At 38.4% G+C, this 27873-nt stretch overlaps 1 protein-coding gene across 5 annotated transcripts; it reads right to left on the reverse strand.

The window, feature by feature from the left end:
- Positions 1-404: 404 nt before the first annotated feature.
- Positions 405-27702, reverse strand: ThrRS (threonine--tRNA ligase). 5 transcript variants are annotated; one of them, XM_053791586.2, is made up of 8 exons: positions 27555-27702; positions 23264-23656; positions 18123-18272; positions 17637-17837; positions 16336-16590; positions 15327-15446; positions 14922-15072; positions 405-5034 (listed from the first exon to the last, which is right to left on the reverse strand). In XM_053791586.2, the coding sequence occupies exons 2-8, from the start codon at positions 23627-23629 to the stop codon at positions 3845-3847; spliced, it is 2433 nt and encodes an 810-aa protein (XP_053647561.2). In that variant the 5' UTR covers positions 23630-23656; positions 27555-27702; the 3' UTR covers positions 405-3844. The 5 variants fall into 5 exon arrangements, with proteins under 5 accessions (XP_053647561.2, XP_053647562.2, XP_053647565.2 ...); XM_053791587.2 differs by having other exon boundaries at positions 27425-27643; XM_053791590.2 differs by lacking the exon at positions 23264-23656.
- Positions 27703-27873: the final 171 nt, after the last annotated feature.

Below are 27873 nucleotides of genomic sequence, written 5' to 3' on the forward strand. Positions count from 1 at the left end.
TCAACAGAATGGGATGGACCCCGGTATCCTTTCCCCTACCTAGGAACTAGTGCGCCTGTGGGAGAAATCCCAAAGGCCAAAAAGAGGAAGGGCAAAAGGGAGGGGTGGGGAGGAGGAGGAGGGGGAAAGGAAAAAGGGGAGGATGGGATAGGGGAGGGGAGATTGGGGGGTAATTAGGTTTGGTGTGAGGAAGAAGACCGACAGGTCTAATTCCTCAGACCAAGAGCCTCTTCACCACGCCAAGGAGCCCCCCTTGAAGAGGTTTGAGAGAGGAAGCCAGACAGTATAAGCATATTTTTATTCTTCTTTAAAAAGAAGAAATTATACCCGTGTTGGTAATACAGCAAAACATGGAAGTGGGGTGCTGGTATCAGTAAAGTGTGAAGGTCAGGTACATGCACTAATGAGGAAAAAGTTTATTACAAATCAGCTTCACAAAGACAAATCTGAGTTATGGGACCCTTCAGATGTTCGTCTTATACAGGTTTTTCGTCATTGACTTAAAAAAAATAGCTGTACAGGAAAAAACATGCCTAAGAAAGTGCAGTTAATGTCTATTTGAGTACATACAAATTGTCATTCATTATTATTACTGTAAATTTTGGGAAGCACTAAACCCATAGGGGTCATATAGCCCCTGGAAAAATGGGCAGCAATCATGTTTGTTCCAAATGGAGGGAAAGACCAATTCCTTACATGAGGAGTCTCACTGGCCTCAAGGAACCTCCCTTGAAGGGACTATCAGTTTACTTACACCATCTATTTTCATGTCATTTTCATTTTAGACAGTGACTACCAAACTTTTATATGTGATGACCCCTTTCAGCTTCACATAGGTTATTGTGCCCCAATTTGAAAATGAAACACTTTGTATATGATAGGTATTTAATAAAACTAGAAAATTAAGGGAGCTATAGTAACTGTATATGTCAAAATATAATAAAATTGAAGAAAATAACAATAAAACCTGCTGTATAGCCCTTGTGGCTTAGCGCTTCTTTTTTATTATAATAATAATAACAATAAAACCTGAGATTATAGTGGATAACTAGGCAGATTTTTTTCTTATATTTTCATATATTACAGCCCAGCTGTTATTTTTATTTTAGAAAAAAAAAATTATTGTTGAAGAAAACATTTTCCTTGTCATAAATGTTTCCTTTGACATTTAGAAATGTTTGGCTCAGGATTAAAATTTCTAAAAGAATTTGGCCTTTTTCTAATATTTAAATTATATGAACTCTTAAGGGTCATACAGAGGCAACCAGATCAGTCCAAAGAAGGGGACATTATTACTGTACAGTATATTCCAACAATGTGCTAAATCCATCCAAGAAAAGGTCAGGTCCAATTCCTAGGATCACGAGCCCTTCAGCAAAAACCCTTTTCCTGATAAATTAGGGAAATTACTGTATATTTAAAATACCTACCATGCAGTCTTTTCATACTTCATAAATGAAAGGCATGTTAAAATTTTCATTAAAATGTATTGAAAGTGGCTCAATAAAACTTATAATGAACTTTGGTCTCATTTACTTTTTTAATAATGTTTTCATACTTCAACATTTTCTTCAAGCATTCCCATATCAAATGTTGCATATATTTTTCATTTTCATTCCCATCCCTAACACTGATAAAGCACTAAACCCACAATGGTCTTACAGATTATCGCAAAATGCACCAGACCCATGCAGGTCATAAAGTGTTCGAGTCACACACAGCTGCATCCCCCCAAAAAAAAGTTGGTCTAAGCCATAAGATTTTTTTATTATTATTACCAGCGAAGAAATTTTGGTTTCACCTCAAAAAATGCTTAGCAACACCACTTGGGGTCACCATTGCTGTTATGAACCCCAACTTAAGAAGTCAAAGAATGTGTCTAGGTATAAAAAGGTGATATTGTTCTTTTATTGCATTTTATGAAGTGCTAAACCAGTGTGGGGCTTTCAAATAATGTGTGCTCTTTTTATAATAAAAACTATCCAAATACTTTACACTGTTAGCTGATCCTGACAATTTTTGCAACAGCACTTGGCAAATTTCCACTACTTTAACTAACAGTGTCAGTGCTCCACTATTAGCCATCTTGCAAGTATTGATTCAGTAGTGGAAAATGATAGAAAAAGAGCAACTCCCTGTGGCAGACTGTAAGGTCCTTAACTGCAGAATATGCAAAGCAGTGTGGCAGCTCATTACCCTGAGCAACAGAATGGCCAGAACCAGTAAAAGATGACCTCTGTGTCTTCTGAAATGTGACACAGCAACAACTTGGATGACAAAGGTACAGTATCAATTTCACTAACTGTTAACTCTCTTGTTCATGAAGTGAAGGGAGACAATGGTTATCTTGGCAGTTCCATAATGAAGGTAATAACCACCAACATTCTAAAATGAGCACAGTAGTTAAGGATTAAGTTCATTTCATCGATATACAGTGGACCCCCGCATAACGATTACCTCCAAATGTGACCAATTATGTAAGTGTATTTATGTAAGTGCGTTTGTACGTGTATGTTTGGGGGTCTGAAATGGACTAATCTACTTCACAATATTTCTTATGGGAACAAATTCGGTCAGTACTGGCACCTGAACATACTTCTGGAGTGAAAAAATATCGTTAACCGGGGGTCCACTGTATTTTGTTTGCCGATAAATAAAATGCGTCAGTGACACTATCCCCTTTACTAAACCTCACTTCAGTTAGTTTTTATTGCCCCAATGGAGAAAATCATGTGCAAAACATAGAATATCATTATTTATTAAATATTAAATAAAGCAAAATTACCATTTTATATTACATTAAAATTATACAGGAGTCATTAAATAGTGGTATGTACAGATGTCTCTACAAATTCAAGAGCTTCCTTATTTACAGGTTTCTACTATCTAGTTTTTATTGATGGGCAATTTGCAAACAGATTTAATAATTCAACAGGTTTTCTGGTTTGATATATTTCTCATGCCCAAATCTGTCACTCAGGTCCTTACTTTTCATATCAATATGTACTAGTATTAACCAGATTAGAGTGCTCTATTAGATATGGTCTCACAGGCAAGTAGATGAAAAGTTCTTCTCTCCTTGATCATGAAGGACTTACAATTACATAAAGGCTATATTTTTTTTTGTGTGTGTGTGTTTAAATTCTTGTCTCAGAGCATTTTCAGTTGAACACTTTCAATTCTGAACTAGAATTCAGTACAGTAATTTTAAGGTTAATATTTCATAAACTGATAATTACCTTAGAATGAAACAGTAGTAAAACATGTACATGACTCAAATCTGTCTAAAAGATGAGGATCTTAGGATTTAGTAAATGTAAATTTCATTCTCTTTTTATGCCTTCTTACAAAAGATGTGAAATAAATTGAATGGAATTAAGGATCGTATAGTGAAGCAGCATCAGCCCTAGTGCAATCATTTGATCATCTGGACATGTTCTCAGATATTATTAGGTTAATGAATATCCTGGATATCAATTAAGAATGCAAGAATATTTTTTAATTGTAAGTATATAACACTCCATGAGGAGTGGAAAAAATTCTTCCTCCACAAGCCATGCTTGTCGTAGGTGACTAAAATGCCTGAAACTTTAGGAGAGAAAAAAGTACATATACAGGGTTAATTTTGTATTACTTGTGGTTTTTTTATTTCACCGGACCTCTACGAATGTGACCCCTAAGAATTTGTAGGGACGAATGTACTGCAATAATTACCATGGGTTGAAAACAAAATACTTCATCAGATGGAATGCATTAACTAAAAAATTAGGTCAAACCAATAATTAATCAATAATTAATAGCACTTACCGTATATGAAGTATTATATTAAGTACTTTAACTCATATCAAAATGAATCTTCCCAGTTTTTTACACGGTCAGCTTTAAGAACAGACAACTTTTGTATGACATCTGGAATACTGTGCTCACCATGTACCTTGTTGTCACGAGTACGCACGTTGAGAGTATTGTTGGTCTTCTCTTTTTCTCCAACCACAAAAATGAAATTGTACTGCTCAAGCTGTGCATTTCTTATTTTTTTATTCATGGTGTCACCAGGATCAGTGTCATAGTCTGCCTGGAACCCAGCATCATGAAGCTGCTTAGAAACATTCTTTGCATAATCATCGAAGGGTGGAGCCACAGGTATAACCATGCACTGGCGAGGGGATAACCAAAATGGCCATTTTCCCCCATAAGACTCAGTTAGGATGGCAATCATTCGCTCCACAGAACCTAAAATAGCACGGTGAATGATTACAGGACGCTTCTTTTCTCCAGTCTCTGACACATATTGCAAGTCAAAACGAATTGGAAGCTGGAAATCAAGCTGAATGGTAGCACACTGATGTTGCCGTCTTAAAGCATCTGTAACAACGATGTCAATTTTTGGACCATAAAAGGCACCATCACCAGGGTTAAGTTTCCACTCCTTACCAAAGTCATTAAGGGAGTTTTTAAGCTGCTCTTCTGCATCATTCCAAAATGCAATATCTCCCAAGAATTTCTCTGGACGGGTGGACAATTTAAGTACAAAGTCAAATCCAAAAATGTTATAAACAGCTGACAAAAATTCAAGGCATCCCTTAATTTCATTCTGAATCATCTCAGGAGTACAGAAGATGTGTGCATCATCCTGCTGGAATCTTCGTACTCGAGTCAAACCACTGAGGGCTCCAGAAAGTTCATTACGGTGGAGTACACCAAAGTCTGCCATACGAAGAGGCAATTCTCGCCATGACCGACTGGTATATCCAAACATTAAGCAATGCCCAGGACAATTCATAGGTTTCAGGGCATACTTTTCCTTTTCTACTTCAAAAGCAAACATATTTTCAGCATAATGTTGCCAGTGACCAGAAGTTTCCCACAATTTGGTATTATAAACATTTGGAGTCACAACCTCTTGGAAACCTCGTTTGCAGTATTCACCACGGATAAAATCAATCAACGTATTGTAAATGTATGCTCCGCGATGGGTGAAGAAACAACTACCAGGACTTAACTCATGGAAGAAGAAAAGCTTCTGCTGAATACCTGAAAGAAATAATTAAAATAGAAATGTAAGACTGGAGTTAGATAAACTTTACACAAAATTATATTTTGTATGTAATACAGTAGAACCTCAAATTTCGAACTTAATCCGTTCCAGGAGCTAGTTCTAAATTCGAAAAATCTGAAAATCGAAGCAATATTTCCCATAAGAAATAATGGAAATACAATTAATCCGTTTCAGAAACCCAAAAATATTCACAAAAAAAAAAAAAACTTTTTAGAGATTAATTACAGTTTTACATACACACAACAAATACTATAGTGCTCAATTATGTATATAAATAAAAAACATTTTTCCTTACCTTTATTGAAGATTGGTGATGGCATCTGGAAGATAGGGAGGAAGAGAGAGGGAGTTGGGGTTAGTGTTTGGAAGGAGAATCTCCCTTCATGAGGACTTCAGGTATCTAAGTCCTCTCTGGGTTACTTCTCTTCTGTCTTTTAATGCCACTAGGACCAGCTTGAGAGTCACTGGACCCCTGTCTCACAAAATAACTGTCTACAGTCCTCTGCTTCTGTCTCACAAAATAATTGTCCACAGTCCTCTGTACATCCTGGCAAGCTCAACAAGTCTCACACCACTCTTATACAGTACTTCTGTATTATTTCCTTCTTCACATCTATGGTGTTTCTCACTTTCTTTACCACAGGGGTGCCACTAGCAAGTTTCTTTGGGCCCATGGTAGCTTATTTCACAGTCCCACAAGCACTAAACACAATGAAATAATCGTAAAATGTTTGAATGAGAGCGCAGGTTACTGTTCGCTCAAGCATAAACAAAGCCAGACTGGCTCACGGCGCCTGCGTGGGGACGCGGACAGAGTGGGCTGGTGGACAGGTCCGGTACCCAGCAGTCCGAAAATAGGGGCGCATTTAATAATAGGGACAAAGTTGGTTCGAAAAAAAGGGTTCTATTTTTGAAGCGTTCGATATGTGTTACGTTTGAATTTTGAGGTTCCACTGTACAGTATATGTCATTGCACTGTGCTGAAAATCTAATATTGCAAGATATATAACTTGTCTACAGTATACTGTACTTTTGATTACTCATTTCCTAGCAAACTACCACTTTCTTGAAAGGGCCACTCACAATGACTTTTATTCATACATTTTAAACATTTTTCTAGTACACGAGACCACTTTAACCCTTAACCCGTAAACGGTCCAAACGTATATATACGTTTTTTTCAACATTTGAATGTATGTAAAAAAAGTAGATCTTCTTTTTGTTTTTCTACATTTGAAAATGTGTAAAAAAACTTTGATCTACTTTTTTTTTGTTATATTTGAAAATATGTAAAAAAACTTAGATCTACTTTTGTAGAACTACACATGCGAACGTAGATCTGCTTGGACCGTTTACGGGTTAAACTGTCCAAACGTGGATCTATGTTATTTTACATTCTTTCTTATGGGGAAAATCAAGGTCGGAGCACTACGCATGAAAATCTAGATCTATGTTTGGACAGTTTAAGGGTTAAAGAACATCTGAAGTTTAGTCATCTAATTCCATAAGCTTGTACAGTTTTAACAATTCCACATACTTAGATACTAAATAATTTCAAATGGTGGCTTAATAATCATATTGTAGTTATCAAGTGGTTGGTCACAGTTCAGTTTTTTTCTATGGTTACATTTTGCACTAAAGCAAAAATATAGTTGTACTCTGTGATCAAGTCAAAGAACAAATATTCACTATCATTTGCTCAATTACTGTCTTTTCAGACAATTAAATGATAGTAAATTCAGTAATTTAAAGTCTTCAAATTTATAAGAAATAAGCAAGCTTTAGTCAAGTTAAATTATTTTTATTTGCAGACTGTTATTGAAATTTCTAAATTATTTGCATCAAGTTACTTGTTTAGCAGAATTTAGAACATACCCATGTTTTATGGAATAACAGCTGAGAGGGATAAAGATTACAGAATGTTATACAATAATCAGTTATACTGAACATATAAATTTGGTAGAAGAATGGTCTATCAAGACATGGTGTCATCTCATGATGGAAATACTCTACCCTTCATTAATTATTAAAATTAATGTTAAATTTCTAATTCTAAATTATATTTAAATGTTAAGTTACTGTACAAATTCTCTCTGAAACACCTGACTATCCTTTTTATTCTTCTCTAATTAGCCCAGCTCTGGGACATTCATTTGTGATACGGATGAGTCCTTTCTTAATGTCTGTACTACATCCACGCACATTGCAATAACCCAGCTCCAAAATTCGATTATATTTTTCTAGTAATTGATATAGAAAATGGGGTCGCCAGCCTTTTTCTCTGGGCATTTTAGTTGCCTTCTATGACATACATGGATTACTGAAGCAGCTTAAGGGGATAGGCTGGTAAACTGAGACTCCTGGTTCGAATCCTGATCACTTCACTGAATCATTAAATTCATTCATTACAAATTTTTAGCACATTAACAAGTTACTTTGCGAACTAATTAATCACTGGTTGAGTCATAGTTTCTTCATAATCCATAACTGGGTCTTAATAAATGGCCATTACCAACCTGCACAGAATTTTGGTTGGGTAAACCACATGACTGCAGTATATATGGAGAGGATTTCGGAGGTCAACGCCCCCGCGGCCCAGTCTGAGACTAAGCCTTGTGGTGGATCAGGGTCTGATCAACCAGGCTGTTACTGCTTATGTACGAACCACAGCGCAGCTGGTCAGGTACTGACTTCAGGTGCCTGTCCAGTGCCTTCAAGAAGACAACCAGGGGTCTATTGGAAATCCCCCTTATGTATGCTGGGAGGCAGTTTGAACAGTTTTGGGCCCCTGACACTTACTGTGAACCTTAGTGATTAGATAATAATCAAAGATCATAGGCCTGAATCCCAATCACTCCACTGAAACATTTCTCAATAATTGAGCAAAATTATTATTATTATAATCAAAAAAGAAGCGCTAAGCCACAAGGGCTATACAGCGCTGCAGGGTAGGGAAGGAAGCGAGGGTATTGGATGGCAGAAGGGAGGAGGGATGATCAGTAGGTTACAGAAAACAGCGGGGCAGGGGATAGTACGGGGGTAGGGGGTAGCAAGAGATTGAAGTAGAAAGGGCTGAAGGTATCAGAATTTGTGAAGTAAGTCAGTTGTTGTCAAAAAGTCAATGAGAGTGTCTGGATGAAAGGTGGGTCCATCAGCGAGAAGGGAAGGTAAAGAGAGAGCAGCAGAGCGAAGACGACGACGGAGGTAAATTCTGCGTGCTCGTTGATAAAGTGGGCAGTCCAACAGAATGTGGCTGACTGATAATGGAACTTGGCAATTCTCACAGAGAGGAGCAGGGCGCCTCTCCATGAGATATCCATGAGTAAGACGAGTATGGCCAATGCGAAGACGGGAGAGAGTAGTCTCCCAACCTCGACACTGGTGATAAGAAGACGGCCAGTAACCCATACTCGGTTTAATAGATTGAAGTTTGTTGCCGACCATAGTAGACCAACGTTGTTGCCAACGGGTGTGAAGTTGGGAAGATATTGCAGCAAAATAGTCCGTAAATGGAATACCTCTACATGAAACTGGTAGGTCATGTACTGCTGACCGCGCAGCAGTGTCTGCCTGTTCATTGCCCTGTACGTCAACATGACCAGGGACCCAACAAAAAACAATATCTTTATGCTTGGTAAAGATGCGGCATAGCCAAAGTTGGATACGGAGGACTAAGGGGTGAGGTGTATCAAATTTCTGTATAGCCTGTAAAGCACTAAGGGAGTCTGAGACAACCACAAATGATGACACAGGCACAGATGCAATACGGATAAGTGCTGTAAGGATGACATACAATTCAGCAGTAAAAATACTAGCCGAAGATAGTAAATGCCCTTGTACGACGCTGTCCCGAAACACTGCTGCGAATCCTATGCCGTCAGAAGACTTAGAGCCATCTGTGTACACAGCAATGGCATGAGAATGAGAGTGAAAGTGGTCAAGAAAATGAGAGCGGGAAGCGACCGTCGACAGTTGGGCTTTCGAGCAAGGGAGAGACAAAGAACAGACTCGAACAGCTGGAACCTCCCAGGGGGGTAGGGAAAAGTGAGATGCTACATGTACATAGAAAGGTGGTAATTGAAGAGAAGACAAGAGTGAATGAAGGCGAAGAGAGAAGGGACGGAGTAAACAGGGGCGGCGAACAAATAAAGAATGTCTACTAATATCAGTGACCATTCTATAAATGGAAGGATTGCGGAGATCATGAGAGCGTACATAGTAGCGAAGGCAATGGGCATCACGGTGATCGGATAAGGATGGAACATTCGCTTCTGCATAGAGGCTCTCAACAGGGGAAGAGCGAAAAGCACCAAGGCATAAACGTAATCCTTGGTGATGAATGGGGTTAAGGCTAGAGAGAGTAGCAGGAGATGCCGTTGAATAGATCTGGTCACCATAATCAAGTTTCGATAAGATAAGGGTGGAATGTAGGCGAAGGAGGGTTCGACGATCAGCTCCCCATGAAAGATGAGCAAGGGTTTTAAGGATGTTCAGCCGGCTGTGGCAAGTTGCCTTCAGAGAGGTAATGTGAGGTTTCCAGGATAACCTACAATCAAAGAGGAGGCCCAGAAACTTGACTATCACGTTCAGGGATACGGGAGCCATAGAGGTACAAAGGATGATCGGAGATGACAGAGCGTCTAGTGAAAGTAATTTGGTGGGTTTTAGTGCTGGAAAATTTAAACCCACGTGTGGTGGCCCAATTGGAAACACGGTCGACTGCATGCTGGAGAGAAACTGTAATAAGGTGACAGTCAGCGCCTGCACAGGCAATAGCGAAGTCATCAACATAGAGTGATGACCAAATATTTGATGGAAGACTAGAGGCCAAATCATAAATAGCAAGGAGAAAAAGTGTTGTGCTCAGAACACATCCCTGGGGGACACCTTCAGCTTGGATAAAGTCCGGGGAGAGCACATTATTAACCCGAACACGGAAATGCCTGTCAGTTAAAAAGTTCTTAAGGAAGGATGGTAGATTGCCTCGAAGGCCTAAGGAGTGGGCTTGGGCTAAAATATTATACCTCCAAGTTGTGTCATATGCCTTCTCAAGGTCAAAAAATATGGCAATAACTGAGTAGTTATTCGCAAAGGCATTACGAACATACGTATCCAAGCATAGTAAGGGGTCTATGGTAGAACGTCCCTTACGAAAGCCATATTGACGAGTGGAGAGACTGTTGTGTGTCTCTAAATACCACACTAAACGTCTATTTACTAGGCGTTCCATCACTTTGCAAACTGCACTGGTAAGAGCAATGGGACGATAGTGGGAGGTTTCATGTCCCGTAGTGCCTGGTTTGCGGAAAGGGAGAACAATGGCGGATTTCCACAGCTGTGGAAGAACTCCTTGTGACCAAATAAGATTGTAAAGGCGTAATAGGACTGCAAGGGCTGACTGATGTAAATGTTGTAGCATACGAATATGAATGTCGTCGGGCCCAGCTGCTGATGATCGGCAAGCTGAGAGTGTTGCCTCCAGTTCTTGAAGTGTAAAAGGCACATTATACTGTTCTTCTCTGAGAGAAGAAAAGTCCAAGGGTGCTAACTCTCTGGCAGACTTTGAGGAAAGAAATGAGGGGCATAGATGGAGTCCCTGAGAAATACGGACCAGATGATTGCCAATTTCATCGGCAACATCTAGTGGGTTTGCTATATCAACACCGGCAACCAGCAGAACAGGAGCCGGGTCAGGAGAATATTTACCACTCAGTTTTCGTACTTTTTTCCAGACTGCACTCATAGAGGAAGCAGAGGTGATGGTGGAGACAATCTCGCCAGCAAGTGCGTTTAGCGTCACGGATGACACGGCGAGCGATCGCACGCTTCTGCTTAAATTCAAGAAGTCTCTCTGTGGTTCTATTGTACCGGTACCTGCCCCATGCAGCGCGTTTCAAACGTACTGCACGAGCACAAGCAGGAGACCACCAAGGCACGCATTTCTGAGAATGCCTGCCCGAAGTTTGGGGTATAGAATGAGAAGCTGCAGTTAAAACGGAGGGCGAGAAGAGGTGTAAAAGCTCATCGATGGAGGACGAAGAAGGAACCTCTCTAAAAACAGTTAGGTGTGAGTAAAGGTTCCAATTTGCCTGATCAAATTGCCAGCGTGGGATGCGAAGAGGTGGTGAATATGAAGGGGAAGTAAGAATGATTGGGAAATGATCGCTGTCATGTAAGTCCGGAAGAACAGACCAAGTGAAGTCTAATGCGGCGGAGGAAGAGCAGACTGAGAGATCGATGCAAGAGAGAGTGTGAGTCCGAGGATCAAAATGGGTGTGAGTACCTGTATTTAAAACATGGAGGGGGTGGGTGGCAAGAAAAGCCTCTAACTGAATGCCACGGGAATCACAGTGAGACCCCCCCCCCAGAGGAAATGGTGGGCATTAAAATCACCAAGTAACAGAATCGGTGGTGGTAATGACGAAACAAGAAAGGCAATATCCGGAATAGATAATGCCCGAGAAGGAGAGAGATATAAAGAACAGAGCGTATACCACCTATGCAAGTGGATACGGGCTACTGTGTAATGCAGCGAAGTACGAACAAATAGCTGATGGTACGGAATATCAGTGCGTAGAAGAAGGGCACTTTCATTAAAGGTCCCATCAGGAGAAGGATCTGAAGAATACAATAAATTATAGCCTGAGATGGGAGAGATAACAGCAGAGTGTAATTTTGGTTCCTGTAAGCAAACACCAACAGGGGAAAACTGGGAGAGTAACATCTGAAGCTCACCCCGATTACCCGAGGCCGCGTATATTCCACTGTAAATAGGCCATGATTGGCAATGATAAAGATACCTGAAATCCGCAGGTAAGGGTTCCTACGGACTAGAGGGGTTAGAAAAGTCCACATGCGGAGGCAGTGGAAAACGTTCAAGCAGCGAAGGAACGGTGCGCTGTGAAGAAAGGAGTTGCGCAGATGGAGTAGAGGAGAGAGAAGGAGCGGAGGGTGGATCAGTGTCCATTGATGATTTGGTCTCTGCAATATATTCAGAGATTGCTTCAAGTGTTTCAGAATTCAGAGACGTAGTATGGGAGACAATATTGGAAATGGTAGGGGGAGGATGAGTAAAGATTGGAACTGTAATGGACTGTACCAAGGTAGGGGGGGACGGAAGGGTGGAGGGAACTGGAGAAGCGTGGAAGGGGACAGAAGAGGCAGAAACCTGGGAGGTGACCGAAGAGGAAGAAACTTGGGAGGGAACAGGGAAGGAAGGTACAGTACGAGGAGGAGGGTGAACCTCTACACTTGTAACAGAGCCAGTGAGAGGGGGAGAACCAGGTACAGAGACAGGGAAGGGAAAATGAGGAGGTGGAAGATGGGTAGGAGGTGTTAACGGACCTTTTTTTGACGTTTGAGAAGTAGAGGGACGATTGGGAGGTGTCATACGAGATCTCGTCGCTACTGAGGCTTGTGAGAGAGAACACGAAGAAGCAAGATCAGACTGAGATGTTGAAGTAGGGACGTCTGAGCCGAGGACAGCAAAAGAATTAGCTACAGGAGTGACTATGGGAGAGGTAACCACAGAGGTGGGTGCAGAAGATGGGATACCAGAAGTGGGGGGACGTTTTGAAACACGGGAATAAGAAACACGAGGTAGTCTCCCTTGGAGGCAGAGATGAGAAACTGCCATGGCATAAGGGAGACCTTCTGCCTCTTTGAGGTAACGGATTTCCCGCTTGTTTAAGTAGACTTGACAACGGTAAGAGTACGAAGGGTGAGCCTCATGACAATTAAGGCAAGAGGGAGATCGATTGCAAGACGTATTAGAATGGTCATCGGCACCACAGACTGGGCATTCGGCGATAGATCTGCAATATTTCGCTGGATGGCCAAATCGCCAGCAATTTCTACACTGTTGCGGTGTAGGGATCACCTTTCGAACTTGTAACCGATGTCCTGCTACATAAACTGAGGATGGGAGTTCACGGCTGTCAAAAGTTAAACGAGCCACATTGCTAGGGTATCGTCTCTGCCCACGGGCAGGAAGAACGTAAGTGTCTACCTTGAGGATTGGGAGATCTTGGAGTTCCAGCTGTTCAAGAATGTCAGTGCCACATGTCTGGAAATTTTGTTGAACTATGGTATGGGGCAGAATGATGGTACCACTACAAGAATTGAGGGAATGATGCTTTTCAATAGTTACAGGAACAGTATCGATATGGGAAAGACGAGAAAGCTCATGAGCCTGGGTAGCATTCTGTACGGTGACGATGCGCGTACCGCTCTTAAGAGCATGAAAAGAAATATCTTTACCAACATGGCGTAGGAGTGCCTTGCCAATACTGTGGTCAGAAAGATAGGCAGTAGAGGAAGTCGGTCGTAAAGTGAAGAATTTAGTCCACTGTGCAGTCTGAAACTGAGCGTGGAAAGGTAGTGAAGGACGTGTCGATCTTTTCTGAGAAGAACGAGAAGGTGGAGAAGTATCATCAGCAGGTAATTGTCGTCGTTTAGGCATGGGACCAGAGTTGGTCCGATGTGGAACGGGCCGGCAATTCGAAAATTGCCGCACCGTAGAGGGAGAGGCCGGAAGCATAGTCAGAGGAGAGCGAAGGTCAGATAAATCGAAGGAGTCAGTCGAGGCCTCAGTACCTGAAGTGGGTGAGGAAACAGCACCGGCAAGAGGTACAGAGGCATGAGGAGTGTCCGAAGAGTGGTCCAAAGACGAGGCGGGGTCAGAACGGGGTGCGGTATCAAGAAGGGGCCCGGGGGTAGCAGGTTCATGGACTAGGGCTGCCATGGTTAGGTTACTTCTTTCTTTTTGTTTTTAAGAAATAAAAAGAAAGAAAAGAAAATAAAAATAAAAAAAAAGAATAAAAAAAGGGGGGACCGAGGAGGGATAGTTCCTAGGAGGAATGAAAGGGCCAGAAATCTCCCTCCGCACCCAAGAGGACCTCAGCACCGCAAGTAGCGCAGATGCAGCATGGAACCCGTGCCATACCCTACCCATCATGCCAGTAAACCGGCAATCCGGGATAGCAACCTCACATCTGCCGAGCTACCTCGGTGGACAAAAGAGAGGGCAGCCGGAAATCCGCCACAAAGCATACCTCCTTCGGCCACCACCCCCGGAATCCGAAAGGTGGCTTCCAGAGATACACCCGTCGCCCGAGAGACACCCAAAGCCACCCTCCGGGATACTGGAGAGGGATCAGGACATCCCCAGGCAATCCAGATTCCACGGCAAACTACGCCACAGCCAAGAACCTCAACGGAATGGGATGGACCCCGGTACCCTTTCCCCTACCTAGGAACTAGCGTGCCTGTGGGGAAAAAAAAAAAAAGGCCAAAAAGGAAGGGCAAAAGGGAGGGGTGGGGAGGAGGAGGAGGAAAGGAAAAAGGGGAGGATGGGATAATGAACGGGGGATTGGGGGGTAATTAGGTTCGGTCTGAGGAAGTAGACCGACAGGTCTAATTCCTCAGACCAAGAGCCTCTTCACCACGCCAAGGAGCCCCCCTTGAAGAGGAATTGAGCAAAAGCTTCTATAAAAATAAGGTGCTTCATTTTGGAGAGGTTTTGGGACAATAATTAAGTTATTACAGTAAATCTTATACACAACACCATTCTGCCCTTATCCTCAGGTTTCTTTCAACTTATTCACTATTGTGTTTAATGTGGGAAAGGAAATTTGTATATTTTTTGAAGCAGTCCTCGGTATTTCCATTTATTTATTTATGTAAGCAGTGGTAGCTAATCCATACGAGTGATTAATTAACTTTTTGTATAAATTCTTGCTCCTTTGTGTTTCAAAACATTTGTTAGATGTGTAAAGTGAACATTTTATGCAAGTCCATTCCTGAATGAATCCCTCAACAAACATGGTTTGCAAAGATATAAGAAGACTTAAAAATAATTTACCAATTTTTCTGTGATCTCTCTTGGCTGCCTCCTCTTGGAAATGCTTCCATTCCTTCAGTTGTTTTGGATCGGGGAAGCTGATCCCGTAAACTCTTTGAAGAGATTCTGCCTCACTGTTTCCTTCCCAGTATGACGAAGAGTTCTTAGTCACCTGTTAGGTTAGCAATATTTGCCTATTACAACTGCTCACTGTTATTTTTTAACCCCTTTGTATTATTTTTCTAACAATTCTTTGTTTTAAGGTACAGTATTCTTATTGATATAGACTACATTCAACAATAAAAAAGAGGGATGTTTATTTGTTAACATACTTAATGAGTGAAATAAGAATATTTTTCATTAGTAATATTGATTTATTAACTAGTAAAACTTTTTCCAAGCCCAAATTAAGTGAAAAATAATTACCGTAAAGGCTTTAACCTTCCCAGTGTGGCGAACATGTGGACCTCGGCACAAATCAATGAGAGGTCCACAGCGGTATACAGTGGTGGTGTCAGTCTTCACTTTCTCGTTCAACAAGCGCACCTACAAAGCAGAAAAATCTCATAGGGTAAAGGAATTAAGGCAATTTTTACTTATGATGCAATGCCTTTCCATAATTATGCTTGATAAACATTATACATTTTACTAGAGTAAATTATAAACCAAATACTGTATATGAGTTGTCAAAGCCCAGTACAAACTACTGAACTTTATAAATCATTTGAATAATCAAGAGTATATTTATATGATTCAGTGGGTCTGAAGTTTGGGCTGATTTTTGAAGCTAGATCAACAGAATACATTTCAATACTGTACTTTCTTATCTCTCTTTATAATCACCCTGTAACAGGTAAAAACTAAGCATTTGTTTCAATACTCATTTTGTGTTGATTATCCAGAGATCATCTTTATTAATTATTATGATTATTACCACTGACATACGTACTCTGTTAACTGAGTTTAATCATTTCTTAAGCTGCCACAAGACACTGAGAATGTACACACACAGATGAACACACCAGCTAACCCCTTTACTGTAAACTTCTTTTGTACTTCCATTTTCCTCTTGTTTTTCCTCTTCCAATTGCTGCTGCACTTCTATCTATCTTGTACTATGGGGTGCAAAATAAAGTATAAATTTGTAAAATATGTATTCTTGGAGACTGAAAGCTAGTGTACTGAGTGGCTGCAGGAAGGAGATTGAGATGCCCGACGCTGAGATGTCGCGCTGCCCGTTTCTATGACCTAAGTTCTTGTATGGCATACAATACCGACTTGTCAGAGAGCCCATCGTAACTCCGAGTTTTCAGTAAACGAGTACATCAGTAAGTGAGGAGAGGCTGTACGAGTATAAGCACTGTATAATTATAAATAAAAAAATTTGGAAAAAAAAAGTTAACATGGAGCTACTGTATTTATAACAAAAACTAACCTTAAATTTATTGTATTTAAACATCTCGAGTAGATCTTCCTTTTTCATCTCTAGTCTTTCAAATGGTTGTTTTTCTTTGGTGATCTTCTTCATCACCTCTTCAATGCCAGGAAAGTCCAGGTTGGACACCCCTGCACCCTCTGTGTACATATCATAGTAGTAGCCCTCCTCAATGGGAGGTCCATAACAAAGGTGTCCACCATACACACGCTCTAATGCTTCACCCAAGATATGGGCAGAGGAATGCCAGAAGACCTGTGTATGGAAGAATAATTATGAGAGTACGCAATACTTGAGCAATATACTGAATCACGGCTACTTCAAAATATTTTTCAAGTTCCTTCCTAAGTAAACTTAAAATTAAAAAATTAATAACTCATAATATACCCATTACAGTACTGTATGCCAAGATATCTTGCCGTGGTGCTACCATATGTTACACTTTGTAATTTGCATAATGGTGGGTAATTACATTATACTGTACATAGTATATAGGTATATTTAGGCTGAAATAAAGCATTCTAATCTAAAATAACTAAAATTAATTGAAAGCAGAAATAAAGAACTTTCAAGAAGTTGATGCATAGTATTGTTTTGTACTGTATACAGTAATGCACAATAAAATGAATGGTTTAATTCGAGGCTAGGTTGCTACTGTACCTAACACAGGAGTGTCCAGGACAGATATACTATAAATAGAAACTGGACATCCATTATGAGTTTTTAGAAAGCCTAGGCTACCATAGAGGCCAACTCCTTATACAGATTCAAAAATAGATAGTCCATTTCTCTAAACAATTATGGTACATCAAAACTAAACATACAGGACAGCCTCCATATCTATTTCAAGGCACGTATAAAAAGTTTAATTGTTTTTTGCAGCTATAAACATGAAATCACTCTTCAAGGTGCATATTTTCTCAAACATTCCCTTGAAAATACTAATTAACAGTATTTTTTTCTCTTACAAATAGCGAGTACTAAATTCAGTTTTATGCTCAAATTCATCATATATCTTTGCTTTCTTATTAATTACCATAAAAAGAATATGTAATGAGGCTAATTTAAATACAAATACAGAACAGGTACTACAACTTCAGAGGTTTTACCTAAACAGACAAAAGTAAAATGTATTAGTACAGAGAATTAACATAATTTTTACAATTAAAATGCAAGGATAAATTAATTTTTTGGTATTACCCATCACCAAATTAAATTTTCAAGTAAATTCAATGTTAGCTAATATTTACAAAAGTAAAGATAAATACTGTACAGTATTAAGATTCTTAATGAACACTTACAGTTTTTGCCTCATCATCATCAAACTTGAGCAACTCTAACTTGCAATCTTGTTCCAATGGACGATCGAGATCCCAGACTTCTCCATTCACTTTAGCTACCACAGTGTTTTCTGCCAGACCCTGAGAGATACTTTGGGCTACTTCATATGGAGTAGTTTGCCAAGATTTACCATCTTTGACTGCACCATCAGGCAAAGTAATCTAAAAATAATATTTGCAATTAATAATTTTTTTAATCCACTGGCTATCTCCTGTACTTACTTTATACAAAAGATAATTACTGGCAACTTTAAACAGTAATAAAAATTTTAAATAGTCAAATGAAGAATAAAAATAAATATACTGAGGCTGGAACATATCACAAGCAAATTAAATCAGGAGCTAGATACTTATGATCTGTGGGCTTGTAATCCAGCATAGACATTATCAGTGTAGCATTTAATATTACAAGTGCATTACTATTTAAAAAATTTAATGTGTACCTACTTTAATGGGTTCAGGAACTTTAGCTTTTAGAATTTCGTCTGCTTCCTTCTTAAGTCTGTCCCACATGTTGAGGCGCTCATGGATGTAATCTGGCCATGGATTCAGCTCTATTGCACCCTTGCCATTTCCTCCACCTTTTTCCTTTTTACTCTGCATAAACAGAAAATTATTAAACGTGTATTATTATATGGTACAGTATACCATATGTAAACAACTCTAGACAGTAGGAGTGCCGTATCCACAGGTCTGGCTTCTGTAGTTTCAGTTGTCTGTGGTTTACCATGACCTGAAAATATAACCCTTAATTTTGCTTAATAATGACACCAAAGTGCAAAAGTAGTGATGGTGACACTTCTTTAAAGCCGAGAGAAGTCACGAAGTGCTTCCAATCAGTGAAAAAGTGCTAATTCTCAACTTACTGTGTGTAATTTATCAATTAAACTTTATCATAGGCATATATGTAAGTGAAATATTACTTAAATACAAGGTTTGCTACTATCCACATTAGGTCTTGGAACTTATCCCCCATGGATACGGGGATCCTACTGTACATAGTTTAAAAAAAATTACATTATACTACCCATATAATTTTTACTAATACAAATTATCAGAAATAAAATTCACAGAGTACACAACTGCAAAAATGTTATTCAGATTTTATGCATTGCTACAGATCCACATTCCATGACATTAACTGAAACTGTCAATGTAAGCAGGAAGCACATGCAGTACTGTATTTGGGTATCTGTTGATGTTTTAAAACACACAAATACAGTGATTGCCTAACAGACTTTCTCTTGCCAGAATTTTCACCTTAATTGCAAACACCTTACCAGTTCAGATATAAAAAGTGATATAGTTGTTTCAGGTTAAAAACTTGAACTGTCAAAAACACATGGTTATTTACTTTTCATTTAAAAAATTACATGTAGTATTAAAATACAATTATTATAGTACGTATTATTATTATTATGCTTTGAAGAATACGTATTTATTAACCATCAGAAATAAAATACTGTACAGTATAAGACATGATTAGGGCTGGGAAGGTACCAGAATTTATGCTGAGACCTATACTCAATTTTAGGCTAATACCAATAACATCAAAATTAGTCAATACCCACCAATACTGGTAATTTGGCACACCCCAAGACATGATAATATTCTTATGACAGAATATGTATTTAGTGTCATGTGTACATGTACTATATACCGTATTATCAAAGCTTTTATGTATACATTTCATTGTTTGCGAGTTGGTTAAATGAATTTATATTTAAAAAAAAATATGTCTATGAGTAATGCACACTGATCTAGTTTTAAAAAAGGGAGAGGAATTTCAAGTGTGTAAAAACACCTGTGCTAGCAAGTGTCCTCACAGGAAAGGCATGGCAAGTGCTACTTTGCCTGCTGTAGGAAATATATGTGAAGTCACATTTCTCTACCTTGTTTATCAAATGCATTGTATATTTTAGGAAATGGTGGATTTGGTAATTAATTACTCTACTATATTTTTCTTTCTTTTAAGCTAAATGTTTTTACCCTAATCCTTGTTAGTAACTACAATGATTGGGATTTGTTTTAAATTACAATTTATAATCACACCAGAATATTTAAAGTTTACCTGAACCATTCTTTGCCAGGAATAGCTTACATCATATTATTCAATTATGTAATTTTTATTTGTCTCTGAGAGGTTGGTTTGTCAGTATCAAAAGTAAGCCATACCATTTTTTTGGTTCCAAACATATAAATTATTATTTAAATGTCAACAGTACATCATGTGCAACAACAATCACAGCACATGCCATTCAGATTTTCAGGAAATCCCAATGTAATACACAGTTTTGACATTTTTTACAGATACATCAATGCTCTCCAAAAGTCCACTGCAGTCTGGTGACTAAATAAAATTAAGTTAATAAAATAAAATTAAGTTAATATATAAATAATTGACCTGACGATCTGTTGGAGTGTGAGCAGGGTAATATTTAGTGAAGGGATTCAGGGAAACCGGTTTTCATATAGTCGGACTTGAGTCCTGGAAATGGGAAGTACAATGCCTGCACTTTAAAGGAGTGGTTTGGGATATTGGCAGTTTGGAGGGATATGTTGTGTATCTTTATACGTATATGCTTCTAAGCTGTTGTATTCTGGGCACCTCTGCAAAAGCAGTGATAATGTGTGAGTGTGGTGAAAGTGTTGAATGATGATGAAAGTATTTTCTTTTTGGGGATTTTCTTTCTTTTTTGGGTCACCCTGCCTCGGTGGGAGACGACCGACTTGTTGAAAAAAAAAAAATAAATAAATAAATAATTGGTTGCTATGTCTGCTGCTTATTTTGAGGCCCATCTTATTGGACCCACCGCATCCCTTATCGAAATGAGGGTACTGTCTAGACAATGAATAGGTAGACACTACGGTCACCAAATACAGTACTGTACCGCCTCGTCCTTAGAAAAAATTAACCCACATGCCAACTAAAAAGAAAATCATGGTAATACAAAAAATAAGTTATTAAATATTATACAGGATATGTATAAGGTCAACTAAGAGATTTCTTTGGCATCACAAGAGCAAGGTTACTGGCACATGCAGCAATGAAGGGGATGATATAACAGAAAATGGTTTGTATATACATAAGGAGAAGCAATTAATTTATGAAAAGTGTTGTGGTATAAAATGCTAGTTGGCAAACAATAAGATTATAGAATAGTCTTTCAGTTGATGTCCCACTGTTCACACCAATCACAAACAGCATCCAACGCTAATCTCTTTGACCAATGTTGGTTTATTACAAATAGGATATTCCTCCAGCAAGAGTGGCTTATCTTTTAAAATATGCATTCAAAGCTAATCCATTCATCAGTTGCTTACAAAACTGTACTGTACTAAGGATGGCGCCCAGATTTGGTTTTATATCTGTGAACCAGTTACAGTTTTAAGACAAGCCAACAGAATTATGTATGTATGTATATGCTAGAAATTAGCTAAACTTTAATTATGATAAGTTGGAGCTGTATTCTATAACAAATGACCAAAACTCAGTTAATGGAAAGAATTACATACAGGTAACTACCTGTTTGAATCTACAGAAGCAGAGTAAAGATTATGGTGTCCCATCATTCATACTATAGCACTCCTGTGCATACACAGTATCGTGCAGTAATTTTTCCACTTAATGACTATGACAGGTTCCAAGGAAAAGTATTTGTTTGTTTTTTTTTACTTGGAGTGAACTCCAGTTTCTAAAACAACCACACTATAATCCAAGATGTGTTCCAAGAAAATATTTCAGTTATACTTGTTCTATTAAAATTTTAAAGAATCAAATAGGCACCAACATGAATATGATTAAGCTCTGTATAGAAAAGTACAAGTTTCTGTATTACTTTACAGTTATTTTTTTTTTTGTGCAAATTGAAGTGACCAGCCACTGAACATCAAAGTTATGATACTATTTACAGTAACAATATGTACTATTAAAAAATAATTATGTACATATGTAAAAATCTCCTCCATGGGGAAGTGGAACAGAATTCTTCCTCCGTAAGCCATGCGTGTTTTAAGAGGCAACTAAAATGCCAGGAGCAAGGGGCTAGTAACCCCTTCTCCTGTATATATTACTAAATGTAAAAGGAGAAACTTTCGTTTTTCCTTTTGGGCCATCCTGCCTTGGCGGGATACGGTCAGTGTTTTGAAAGAAAGATGTAAAAATCTAATACAAATTGAAGCAAAAATAGTAGTCACTATTTTAATCATACAAATGCATACTGGACAACTAATGATGCCTATATATATTCACATTTTTTATTTGAACACAATAGACAAAGTTAAAAATACATATATACAGATTTTTTTTTTCAATATTTAGTGGTAATCTTGATGTTATACTGCCTCAATCAGTTCAATTAGCCTAGTCTGAATACTGATAGAGTGGGCACAGCATAGGTCATAACTAGATCGTGCTTTTGTATAGTTTGAAACCAAACAAGAAAATCCTAGATTACGAGAGAAAACAGGTTTACCCCCAACAGCTGCACCCAATAAGGAGATGAAAATCTGGCAAAACTCATCTTTCCCAAAGATTAAACCATTCTTGGCTTCCATCAACTCCATTGCCAACCTTTTGGTCATCCAAATCCAAAGCATTTCTTACACAGTTGTGCTTCTGAAGAGTAACATTTTGAGGCAAGTATTGATCCATCTTACTTTTAAGTTTCAAAACCCCAGCAACCTAATCAAGGAACCCTTATGACCCTAATTTGGGTTAGGGCCCTGAGGTTGGGAACCACTGGATTTAACAGTTAGGTTAGGTTAGAAAGGGAAGGAGGGTGTGAAAAATTGGAGTTGCCCAACAGCAGATGCTGAGGCAACTACTGCAGCTCCAAATTATACAAAAAATTATACTGTACGTTGAAGCACAATTTTATGATGAATATTGAAATCCCGCAAATTCTCACTAACGAGGCTTAAATTATATCAAGTATTTGTAAAAACATATTTGGGGCCACACACTGAAATAGAGGAAGTATCCAGAGAGTATAAGACCTTTAGAGAGACCTGTATATTAGCAATTTACAGTATCAGAAATTAAAAATAATACACTAGGTAAAAATTTAATAGAAGTGAAGGCTAGTACAGAATAATACAGTACTGTACACAGGTGGTGACTATACGAACAAGCATTAAAATACAAAAAATGTTTGCAGCAGACTGCATGGAGCAGCACAAAGTCTACAGTTATTAACCCTTAAACTGTCCAAATGTAGATCTACATTTATGTGCATAGCACTCTGACCTTGATTTTCTCCATTTGAAAGCACGTAAAAAACTTAGATCTACGTTCAAAATGCTATGCGAGCAAATGTAGATCTATATTTGGACAGTTTAAGGGTTAAAAAGTGTCTAACCATTTGTTATTCATACATGGCTGCTTGACCTGATGAAGGAGGTTGATTCACTGTCAACCTTTCAAATATTATGTAGCTACTGCAAACATTTTCCATGCAGAACAGTGGGTGAGCCCATCCTCCTAACTTTGAAAGTATTGTAGTGTAATACAGTAATTATATTATGTAAATACAAACTTTAATCAATTCACTCAAAAGAAAACTTTGTATAAAAGTGCAGAGCCTCACCTCCACCTGACCTTTACTTCCAGATGCTTTCTGAGGCTCTGATTTCTGTTCTTTCATGGAATTCCTCACAAACGGAGCAGTTCCTTTTGGTTTTAATTCTGGAATCTGCTGTTTCAACACAAATGTAATGGAAGCTTCTGGAAAGTTTTTACTGCTGGCACCAAAGCTGGCAATATGGTGGTACCAGCGAGCAACGTGAGGAAAGTCAGCCTCTGGGACTTTACCAATTGCCCTCCAAGCTGCTACATCTGCTTTTGTGGGATGATAACCACTGACATAGCTCTGGTCACCCAACAGAGCATCAAGTGCAGCTATGTCCAGCTCCAAGGATTCCATTATGTGAACAAATTTGTTGACTGTTTCCATGAGCAAGTTATTTTACAGATAATACTCCTAATGTAAGAAGGAAAAATTACAACAGAAATTAATATTTTTCATTCCAGATTTTCAATGTTACACCGTACTAAGAGTGACTGCTTAAAAATGCATTAATCCTTAAACTGTCCAAATGTAGATCTACGTTCACGTGCACAGTGCTCCGACCTTGATTTTCCCCATTTGAAAGCATGTAAAAAAAAAAGTAGATCTACGTTTGGAGCCCCCCCCCCTCGCACGTGGACGTAGATCTACATTTGGACAGTTTAAGGGTTAAATATCATCTACAGACATATATTTAGTTAATGAAACACTGATTCCCTTTTACATATTACACATTCAAAATAGTATATAGTATACTGTACATAAATTTAATTTTCAAAAGCTATTAATATTTAGCACAAAACATTGATTTTGTCTCAAATATTGTACTATACAGCATTCTTACTATAAAGTTTATCTATTTTAATCAATCACCTATTACATTACTGCCATTTTAGTTTTTATTAATAACAAAATTAATACAGTATTTCAATAATACTTATTATTATAGCAATATATAGTACAGTATGATAATTTGCAAAAAAAAAAAAAAAAAAAATTACAGGTTGCATTTCACATATTCAATGATTACATTATTTAAAGTACAAGTACTGTGATAAATAGAATTTACATAGAGGTATCTGTAAGGGTCATTTAGGGCTGCAAAATTCATCAAAGTGCTGCACTACACTATAACCTTCATTTGCCACTATTATTATTACAACCAAAACTAAGTGCTAAACCCAAAATGGTCATACAGTGCTGCACCATTTGTCACTAAAACTTTAAATGATAGGAGACTGAATGGTTGCACAACAGCAACCTTACCATATTTTTTGTCAATACTGTGCTAATCATCTGATTTTCCCTCTGTACATATACAGTACTGTACTGTAATAAGTGAGGCAGCCACTACTTTCAATGTCACAGTAATACAATTTAAACTATCACTTACCCATTTATGTACTTACATAACTGGGTCATTTAAGCTGTACATATTCTGTGTAAAGCTTACCTAACTTAGAAAGGTGACTGAACTAATCAAATTAAGTCTATTAAGTACCATGGTGCTGAATTCAATACATCAGCTATTGATGTAAATAGGTATTACTGCAAATTGTCAGGGCACATACAGCACACAGCACTGTATGAAGTTGTACAGTACACTAAACAAAATATGTTTATATAAAAAGAAAACCTTTTTCTCCTCCTGCCCTACTCTAGTTTAATAATAAAATAAGAAATAGATTTAAGGTGGTGAAATTCTATCTGCCAGTGTTTATGGATGTACTGATGCATTTTACTCTATTTTTGAGTCAAATACAGTGGACCCCCGGTTTACGATCACCTCCCAATGCGACCAATTATGTAAGTGTATTTATGTAAGTGCGTTTGTACATGTATGTTTGGGGGTCTGAAATGGACTAATCTAATTCACAATATTCCTTATGGGAACAAATTCGTTCAGTACTGGCACCTGAACATACTTCTGGAATGAAATAATATCGTAAACTGGGGGTCCACTGTACTCATGGTTAGTTTAGCAGTGTTTTCTCGTTTACAATAGTGCCAATCACTACGTAAACAGCTATTGTGGCATAATCACCAGCTAATAAAATAAGATAGTTGCTGATGGTACAAAGAATTGTGGAAACGGTAGCTGGCACTCGAGTAACAATATGATGAGATACTGCCAAACCTGGCCAACCTACACTCATGCCACCAGTCCGCTATTCCCTCAAAAAAAAAAAAAAATCTTTGTGTGGATGAATACAGCAATATGTCTACTGGATAATGCTAGGCAAGGCCTACTTACACCCTATACTGACACATTATGTTGATAAGTATATAAGTATACAATTTACTATTTTTCATGTACAGTAGTTTTTTTTATTCTGGCTAAGTTATAAGTAGAAGCTTATGAGAAGATAAGCTTTATTCAGGATATTTGCAGGCAATTTTAGAGAGTACTATAAATTTGAACAAAAGTTCCAAAATGCACTTAAATATGGCATACTGTACACTGGTGGTAATTACAATTATAGGCCTATTCAAACTGCTGTACAAGTTTATAATACTGTCTGTTTAACAATATAGATCATTAAACTGAAAATACTGATACTGAAAAGTCACCTTTGATAAAAAAAAAAAAAAGGCAACAGTTTATGCTGACAACCTAGGATACCCTTTGAGGGATGTTTGTTGATGCTTGGTGAGGGGCTCTCAGATCAAGGAACTGGACCTGATTTTCCCTTTCTTGGATCAAACCCTATTGCTTCCCAATCCCTCAGGCACTGTATGACCCTTTATGAGCTAAGCACTCCCCCCACTTGAATGTTAACCTAGGACATGCTTCCAATTCCTCTGGCAAACAAGCTTACCATTACTGGTGACAGAGCAACAAGTAGGCATAAAGACAATGCAGAGCAAGCCTTTATTTTAGACATTTCACTCAGGAATGACCTTCATTAGATTTGACAGTTCACTCCTGACCAAATCACCAAAACTAAACACTGCAGTACATCTTATGCCTTATATGCACTGTACATATTTTAAGTGATGGGTGTGTTTAGCTAGGAGGCTTTATTATACTGTTTTAGCCCCCATAATTTAAATATACAAGTCCCTAAGATGATCCTATCCTCCAAGAGAGACTTTACAAGATGTATTTATATGTATAGCATGTTTATTTGTGGTTTATAGAGTAACCTGTTGTAAACAGAAAGGCCAACAAAGGGTTTTGCTGTTAATCCCAACATTGTTAAACCTATGATACAGGTACAATGTTTTTAGATAATGCCACTCATGGCTCAGTTGCATCTTCAACTCACAGCCATGGGGCCCAGGTTTGATCCTGGAGGAAGTGGAGACACTGGGCATGTTTCCTACCACCTACTGCTTCTGTTCTCCTAGTATTAATTAGGTACCTGGGTGTTAACAACACATGTGGGATGCATCCTGGGGAAGGTGATCAAAGGACACCAACGCAAATAAGTTGCACTAATTGACTTCCGTAGTTATCCTGAGTTAACTTTCCAGTTTAGAAATATGGAGCTCATAAATAGGAGAATGGCCAGGGACTTGAACTGTGGTTCTGGCAGCAGCAGGTTTGATTCTGCCCCACTGAGAGTTGGACACAGTTCGAGTCCCCATTTTCTGTTTATTCATCGAGACATTGTTAGTCTATCTGAATCTTGCATTAAACACATTATCATAGGCAAACAGAAGTGATAAATCATTTAAGATTTGACCTAGAACTCAAGACAAATAGTACAATGAACAGGTAGAAACAGGACCTATATTCAATATTGACCCAGTTTATTTGCACTAGGTTCCCTAGTTTATTTCATTCTAGCATGTAGAGAAAAAAATCTGTAGCCTTAACTGTACAATTACTATATTAATTATATCTCATGCAGGGAACTCCCAGTGACCTCCATTACACCTAATAGTAACCATAATTTCCATGGTACCATGCAGTCACAAATACTGTACAGTATGACACTATATTGCGCCTCAGACTGTGGCTTAAAAACTAAAATTTATCACTAAACAAAATTCTTATGGATTACTCAGCCTCAGTATGACCCTTACTGACCCTCAAACGTGACCAACATTAACCAATAACTGCTCACCCACTGTTCAAACTTGCTAAGTAACCTTAAAACACATACATAAAACTCATTTACACACGATGGAGGGATGCTAAAAGCTGTAATAACTCAAAAGAAATGGGTTACCAACCCGCCTAACTTTTACAGCAGCTGTTCTCTGAGAATATGTCTGAGTTGAGAGTTCCCTCTTAACAAAGTGCCCAGCACGGGCTAGAAGTCTCACTACTCCCATGGCTTAACTAACAATCGCTCACAACCACCTTATTTTCAGACATTATGTCCGGCTGAGACACTGGGTGTAACGTGGAATCACTATTTCGTCAGACAGGAGAAGCAACCTGGCAAGAGAAGATTAGTGTGCGCACTCTCTCTCTCTTTATATGATAACTCAGTCTCTCGTACACTTGTTTGTATAGTTCTTGTACTCTCTTGTCTTGCTCAACAAAACTCACTATATCTCAGGTGTTAATAGGTTTATTTAGGCACAGGTACACATGAGCACATTATAATATATAGTGTAAATTACCCAGAATATCCCACCAAAAAGTCCAACAAAGTTACTTATTTCCATTGGGTCCT

Source organism: Cherax quadricarinatus, chromosome 54, assembly GCF_038502225.1.
Source record: "Cherax quadricarinatus isolate ZL_2023a chromosome 54, ASM3850222v1, whole genome shotgun sequence".
In the NCBI taxonomy this organism is placed as follows: Eukaryota; Metazoa; Arthropoda; class Malacostraca; order Decapoda; family Parastacidae; genus Cherax; species Cherax quadricarinatus.